Source organism: Bombus fervidus, chromosome 6 (genome assembly GCF_041682495.2).
Source record: "Bombus fervidus isolate BK054 chromosome 6, iyBomFerv1, whole genome shotgun sequence".
Lineage (NCBI taxonomy): Eukaryota > Metazoa > Arthropoda > Insecta > Hymenoptera > Apidae > Bombus > Bombus fervidus.
The window spans coordinates 12894084-12902415 of NC_091522.1; the positions used below are offsets into that span (position 1 = coordinate 12894084).

At 44.6% G+C, this 8332-nt stretch overlaps 1 protein-coding gene across 1 annotated transcript in view; it reads left to right on the forward strand.

Moving 5' to 3' along the window:
• The window catches only part of Gfrl (Glial cell line-derived neurotrophic family receptor-like), a 221521-nt gene extending 213189 nt beyond the window's left edge, over positions 1-8332 (forward strand). The window contains exon 17 of the mRNA XM_072005911.1: positions 853-8332. Within this exon, the coding sequence (XP_071862012.1) occupies positions 853-1083 (231 nt within the window). The 3' untranslated portion in view covers positions 1084-8332. The remainder of the gene's footprint in view (positions 1-852) is intronic.

Below are 8332 nucleotides of genomic sequence, written 5' to 3' on the forward strand. Positions count from 1 at the left end.
TCTCGGAAATGTCAACGACAGTCGGAGAAAAGAAGCGCGGAGGATCGTTAACGCGGATGAGAATGGCGACGGTAAGGTTGGAAAACTAGTTTGTTCGAGGTAATAAAGTGCGAGTCCGGTGTTTTATAAGCGCGAGGGAGCGGTTCGCGAGGCCGCGGACAAAGGGTTCTTGTTATTGTTAATTTAGCATAATTTCCCTGGCGGAGGCCGTGGCGCGGCTTAAGCGCAACGACGGAAAAATTAGCACTTGTTATCTGAAATAGCCGCGCAGCGAACGACGTTGGCCTGCGCGAGTACAATAGGAACGGAGCGGGACAAAAGACGGCAAAATTTTCAGGCCCCAGTGATATTACGCGGCGTGATTTAATTTCTGATTACAAGAGAAATCCTGCTTTCCCAACCCGATGTGTTATCATTCTGCTTAATTAAATCATTACGATAACTGGGTCGTTCAGCGCGTCGCTCGTAATTTAAGTAATTTATGTTAAATTATTACAACGGCCATAAATTATAATTACATCGATGCAAATTCTGTCACCATATACTTTTCCACGTATTTGTACAATCGAGATTGATCGATTATCGACAGCCTAGACGTATTAGAACGTACACGTATCTACTTTTAATTCTGTAGCTCGACCGAATTTCAATATTTAATCTGTCCCTTCCATAGGAATATCAGTATACCTTTGGGAGTAGGTAAATTACGTCGCATCGATGTCACGAAAGCTAGTTTTCCATCTTCTTGCTTTAATATAGTCGTATACTAATTCGAGACTCAGCCGAGCTCTCATCCTTGTTTCGCAATAGCTGCACGAATAATCTTGCTAATAAATTCTTGACGTTTCGCAGGAGGAATGCGCCTCGATGCTGCAGGATCTCAGCGACAAGATCAACAACAAGCATCACGAGGTCCATACACACCCGCTACTGTCGATCTTCAAGATGGCCGAGGTCGAGGTCAAGTTGCCGTACAGTAACGAGGTCGGAGGTTTGTCGAGGTCGTCGAGCTTCCTGTTGGTCGCGATCCTCCTGCTGCTCAGCCTGTTTCGATCGACGTCGACGTGCCTGGTCGCCTCGTGACACGAACGACCCACACCCATTTCCTATCGAGACTACTGAAATTTCTCGAACGCCTAGAAAAAGCTGCACGAACGTCTCCAAAAAGCCAGCGAGAATCGCGCGCGACAGCCTTCGTGGCTGTTGGATCATCAACGAACGTCGAAGTCGCAGTTTATCAAACGGGGCTCTAATCTTCGTGCCTCGTGGATCAAACGAGTAGAGAATTATGGATCGATGCCGCGATCGAGGATCGTGTTCCGTCGTTCTAATTCGCAATTTACGTTTCACTTTGTTTCCTATCCGCTCTTTCTTTCTTTTCCTCGGTTATTTTCCTCCCGACCGACCTTCCATTTAATTTTTCATTCGTTTTTCTTGCTGAATTTCCTGGCTACTTCGCAACCTCTGCCTCTATCTCTTTTCCCCTCGACTGCCGATCGAAATCGTTTACTCCGAACAGCAATCCATCGGTTTCGTCGCAACGTCGTTTCTCGTAAGTAGGTTCGATGATCTCTCGCGAGACGCACGCGGCGGATTTTTATTGCTACACGGAGTACAGCATCGCTCGACGGCAACGACACAGCCCACTCGCTACGTGGTCAATAATAAAGGAGATCCCATGTGCAGAGAATGGGCGTGGATCGAAACACATGGCCCCCTTACTCTCTCGCTGCTGGATCAGCGACGATATTGCAAGATCCCGAACCGATCTCGGTCATTAGAATCGCGCGCGACATTTTCCCCCGTACTGCAAGCCGTAACTGTGCCCGAAAGAGTCGCCTCGATAAACGTGGCCCAGTTCGAAGTAGAAACGTATCGGAGATAGTTTCGCCCGATTTCTCTCTGACCTTCGACGCCGGTTCGCGGTTCCATCCCAGCTTTTTATAGTTTTTCCATTAGCATGACCCTGCGCGCGACGTCGTAATAGCGAATTTTTCGAAGTCGTTCTGGTTAACGTCGCGTTTCAATACGAAGCAAATTTGTCGAATATCTTCTCCCGAGAAAGAATTCTTATTTTAATTCGGTTTTCTAGTCGAGTTGACGGGATAGAACGCGAGGTCCTCGATCGCGTGCAGCGACGACGCGTGTATAAAGGAAGCATCGTAGAGTCTGTAAATGACGAGCGCTAATTTACCGTGTAATTAAAATAAGCTAGCAGAAAACGCGAACGCTCCTCCTGTATCGGACCATTAGGTGTTTATTAACGTTGTTCAGAGCTAAATCTAACGGGCGTTTTGAGGCATATCGCAAGAGGCTCGAGTGTGTAGATAATTTGTAGATTGTTAAATAGAATTGTAACAAAACGATGTAATAGAACCGAAGGAAAAGAAGGGAGAAACCAACGCGGACGTACGAACGTGTGGCTCGAATTATTATCGAATACGAACGACGGCTATCTCTCGCGCGAATCGATTTATTATCACCATGATATAATAATCGCTGTCTAGAATTTCATTTTTCTTTCTTTTTTTTTTTCTAGTAACCTGTTTTTTGGTTGAACATAGATAGCGATGATCCGTAGCTCGTTTTATGAGACAGTCGAGAAAGGCCAAATCCGGCCTGTTTAATTATGTTCTAGGTCGTGACACGATAAAGCTGATGCGAGTCGAGTATTATATGTAGCGTTGCAAGTTTGCGATAATTTGGCCGTTTTGCGAATGGTATCTGCATAGATGTGCGAGTACGTGCGCGAGAGACAGCCGCTTTAAAACGGTCGATTTGTCAGCGGAGAGAAGAGAAAGAAGCGGCAAACCGGGGAAACTTCTAAACAGCTTCCCGGACGCGTGACGTTTACAAACGACGCAGAAATACACGACCCGAAATTATTCAGCGGTAAAATTCCTCGTTCCACTCGTCGACTCGATTATAATCTCGACGCTGGCCAACTTTCGCTCGAATGGCGATTTTTGACATTTCCGATTGTACTCGCGTGAAACATCGGCGAGATTCCAATATTTGTCGCAGGATTTCCTTTCGATCGATAGAAAGATGATTGCGTCGGTAAACTGTCGTCTCTGAAAAAATATTCTCCTTCAACGTGATGTATTTAATTTTCTTTCGAAACGAGAAAAAGCAAAGGTTAATTCGAAGACGAAATTTATCACGGCCAGAAAAGAGGTCTTTAGTTGCCGCGTGGCAAACCAGAAACCGCGTCTCGAGCCGGGAAAAAAAAAGGGGGGTTTAAACGAGACGAGCGTTCCTCGCGTCTGACGTATTCCGCGAATAGCTACGTGCTGCACGTTAGTCACGATCACGGATAAAACGCGGGAAGCGGAAGGGAATGCCGACGAGTGTTAGGAGCGAGGATGAAAAGAAACGGCGACCCGAGAATGCAAGAGATTCGTCAATTTAGCAGAATTAATTGTGCGTGCGTTCGCGCTCCAGACCGTGTAAAAAGCAGCGTGAACGAGTTCGAAGGAGATTCCGGTTCGTGTTCGTTCGAGACAAAGGACGTCTCTTTGTTCCAACAAAATACCTATGTAGTTTTAAACCGAACAGAATATTTTTCTTTTAGTTTGAAACTTCTGGTATTTTCTTCTTTTTCTTTTTTTGCTTTTTAAATACCAGTTAGTACTAATACCAATGCTATTAACAAAATTGATTTAGAAATATTTTTAACCCCGCTGTCCTCGTCGCTTCTTCTTCTTCTACTTCTTTCTTCGAACTATTTCATTTGTAAAAGGCGTGGTATACGTAAAAGATACGAATATTACATTGAATCGAAGTAAAATGAAATATTTAAAAGCTATGTATATTTTAATAACATCTGTCGAAATGAAACATCCATTTCGAGGTCATATAGAACCGAGAAAGACAGCTGGGTTAAATTGAACGAACGTACGTCGATTTATTTCGAATTTTGTCTATCTATCAACGTTCTTTCGCGTTCCTGCTGGACGTGTGAATCTTTCGGGAAATTAAAAGAAAAGTCACGAAACAGTTGGCGAAACGCGTCGATGCAATTAGTAGATAGAATTTCGACGAAAACGGACGAACGTGAACCGGATCGAATGTACGTGACGTGGCTATCGGCAAAGCAATAATGTATAAAGTTTACGATCCACGGGCACGTCGCTCAAAAACGGGGGGTGGGTTGGGGTTGACGGGTTATATAGCCGAGGCGAAATGTATAAATGTCACGTTATACATAACACGCACGTAGGAGAAACCGTATTATAAATGTAACGCGTATATATGTTAATTCGCGTTGAAAATCTCAGCCCTGTCGGGCCAACGTACAGCTGATACGTTTTATCGCGACAGAACGAACAAACAAGAGAAAGGAACTGTCTCTCCTATGAGAACGTAGAACGATCGATTCCATAAAACAGATTCGAACAGTTTGGAAAAACTGGAAGAACAGAGAATCGAGCGTATACGTACGCGTGTATGCGCGCGTGTGTCTGTGAGTGCGTGTGTCAGTGTGTATAAATACATTCTCTTTCACGAAGCACGGAAGACTATGTCGACGATGGACGCCTGCTTGTAAAGTACCTGTCGCGTCGATAACGAAAGATTCCGATGTTCTTAGATGTAATGAAACGGATGCACAAATTTATGTTGATTCTACCGTAGCACGAGAGTCGAAACTGCACCAAACACGCACACGTTTGCGATCGTCTCCGAGTTTCTATGCGATTTACGTTTGGTACAACTGTACATAAATTATGGTCTCGCGTATGTTCGGCAGAACTAGGAGTTCGTGTGGCCTAACTGTGTATCTTCTTGTTCGTTATTTGCTTTCGATATTTTACTTTTGTCGTTACGCACACTTCCGTGCTTCGTAGAAACGAAAAAGGATAGAATCCTATCGCGATAATCGAAATGGTGTACGACGAAAATGAACGGAGGTGAAAATAACGAGTTCGTGTGCCGGGTGTTTAAACGCAGAGGTAAAAGGGCGAGGAATAAGTTGTTTCTTCCAATAAGTTACGCTCGTGGGTCTTCGTATGACAGTCTGATTCTACTCGGCATGGTTTACTGTCGAGACTCGACGTTCAAACATCCGTATATAAAGATTACTCGTTCTGTCGGCGCTTTGTACAAACGTTCACCCTTTCTTCTTTCTATTTATTTTTTTTTTTTCTCGTTTACTCAAAGAAAAGTACGAAGACTCATACGAAATCGATTACAAAAGCGACATGGTTGTTTTGAAGTTTCAAGAAACACTTCGAGAGCTTCGCGAAAAAAGAAGCGACGGCAATAATTTACAGAACGAACGCCAAGCCAAAAAGAAAACGCAACGCGAGATTGATCGAGCGTCGTTTCAAAAACTCGTACCGCGTCGCCTCGTAATACCGAGGTCGACGAAAAACAATCCGTGCAAGGACACGTTGATTCCAATCGAACATATCAAGGCCTCTTAGAAGTGGCTAGCCAATAAGCGGTTTTACTCTGGTTTCACGTAGCTTCAGTTTTTTCGATGCTTTTTTCGAATTGTGGAGACACGGAAAACACTCGAAGTGGCCCGATCGCGCTCCGTTGCCATTGCTCCAGGGATTTCTCCGCGACAGAGAAGCGATCCGAGACTTTTTTGCCGATGAAAGACGCTATTTTGTTGATCCTTTTCTCTTTTCGTCCGATCGAATGAAATTCGGCTCGAATCTTCGCCGACGAGTTTGCTACTTTACCGAGCGAGCTCCCTCGGACGCCTCCCTAGATACATCTAGGGGAAAAGCTCTGCGTGGAGGAAATACCTGAACGTGGCAGCACTGCACCGGCATATCGACGCCAATCGCTACATATAAAAACTAGTGGCGAGTGTATCACCGCGAGGCGAGGACGCTACAAATGTGGCAGGGGTCAGAAATCGATTTTCCACGTGGGTCATACCGCTTGATCCTCTCGTATTCGATTCCTTAGATAGTAAGTAAGATCATTGAAAGCGTTTCTGTTTTACCGACAGCGAGAAACGTATCGTCGCCCAGTATCTATCCTGCTTTAGTAACTAGTTTCGTGGAGAACTACCTCATTCTTGGTACCGTGACAAAGTTCATGGTACCGACACCAGGCTACGTCAATTTTTAGACACTTTTTTACCGTCCACCAGTTGTCGTACTGATGGAGGATACATTACGACCCTCTTAGCGTTTTGTTCGTTCGATTCTCCGAGCGCCGACGTATCATTCCTGATATTTTTACGTTCCTTGTAATCGGTATATCTTGATTGTTACTCGCCCAAAGATTGTTTAATGATCGTTTAATCTTCGCGTGAAGCAATGGTGTCAATTCACGTAAGCCTCCTATGGAAGACGGTAATTCCCCGGACCTTTCCGTCGGTAAATCAGAACGAAAGCTCAACCTCTCCGACTACACACTTAACACCTACTAAACGCGCGCAATTATACATATACCCGTGTGCGTAAATACATATACATAATATACATATATATAATATATATATACATATATTTTATTACTTGAAACGCACTCTGACCCCGGCCACGCGTGTAATATAAAACGTATGGTTACGTAATGTAAACTTAAGTAGCGCACCATTCAAGATGCTTCATCCTTCCTAAACGACACATGTAAATCCTCGTACGCCAAGTTTAAGGGGACCTCGGCGTCTCGTAAGCAGGCGACGTCCAGTCAAGCGTATATTTGCTTACACGAATCGGTGGAAAAAGACGTGCCGTCCGCGTTTCATCGCACCACACAACAGAGTGTCGTATGTATGATCTAGCCCCTAAGGAAACTCACTTCTCCTTTCACGAATCAAAAGTCGTTGGAAAAAATTATAATATCGAAATCGAGGGTAGAAAATTCGTCGATGCGATCGAACGATCCTCTCTGTTCGAACGTTCGGCGTATTATTCGATACGGCTATGAAGAAAATTCCGTGGATCGCGAGATCAGCGAGTTGCGTCAACGGTGAGGCATGACGGCGCCACTTTTTCCGCCGCGTGAATATTTAACGAACTGGGATGCTTGCGAGACGCCTTTCAGGAGGTCACTTTAGAAAACGCAAAAGTGGGACGTCGCTTTCAGTAGATCTCTCTCGGTTCGCACGCGGAACAGGCAAACAGAAATGTGGGAGGATAATAAAACTAAGGGGACGTATTGCGACTCCCCGTAGATACTCGAAACGTTCGCGAGGAACGTAACCGTGTTCACGAGACTGTCGAGTATGTCCATGTGTATGAGCGCGCGCGCGCGCGCGTGCCCGGAAACCCTGTGTATGGCCGCTTTTTGCTTCGATCCAGCAACACGCCGGGAGAAAAATTAATAGACTAATAAGAAAAACCCCTAAAGCGATTGATATTCCAATCTGGCTATGTCGTCTACTCGATGACGGTACCGAAAAAAAGGACACCTTCGTGTAGTTTGTTTTAATTCACCGAATCACCTCTGAAAGCGAACATCGAATCTTAAAGGGACAAAAAGAATATCAATCGTTCTGCGTCTCAACCGAGGGGTGTCCTCCAGTTAATTCGTGCTTGTCTACAGCAAATGCAACAATGGGCGATGGAGAATTGCCGGCAAATACGCACCGTAATTCTAGCTACTACGTACTCTAATGGACAACGATAATTGCGAATAATCGCGACAGAGACGAAACGGGCAAATTCCTTTCGATCGATACAACCCGCCATCGACGTAACAATAATGCAACTTTCAAAATTCTGATTTCACGAGAAACACGGAAGAATCGAAGGTGATAGGACACCCCTTAAATTTCAGAAAAAACACCCTCTCTCAACTAACCCTCTAGTGCGATACCGCGATGTAACGTTGATTGTATATACCTATACATAAGTATACATACATATATACATATATATATACATATGAATATACATAATATACATATGCATATACACGAAGGTACACGTACCTAAATCACCTAAAAGATCAACGGAGATCCTCGAGCGGCCATCGTCGTCGAATCTCGCCAATATCGGTGGTGCCTCGATAGCTTCCAGCGAGTTCGCGAACGACGACCGCTCGAGGAACGAACACTTAGAAAAAGGTGAGAGCAAAGCCATCGATTAAAAAAAAAAAAAAAAATATGAAGAAAAGCGACGTGGCGACGACTAGGGGAACGAATATTAACGAAATTACGATACACCGGTGCGGGTGGCGATGGTGTACGATAGATGAAAAATAAAAGAGAGAATATTGAAGTGGAGGGTGCGTGAGCGTGCGTGTGGACGATGCGAACAAGAGCGCGAGTACTTGTTACAATATTATTATACGGACGACTAACGAGTTGCCGAGGCGTTGGTAAATAAATACGAACGGGTCCTCCAGGGCCTCTGAAATTATAAAA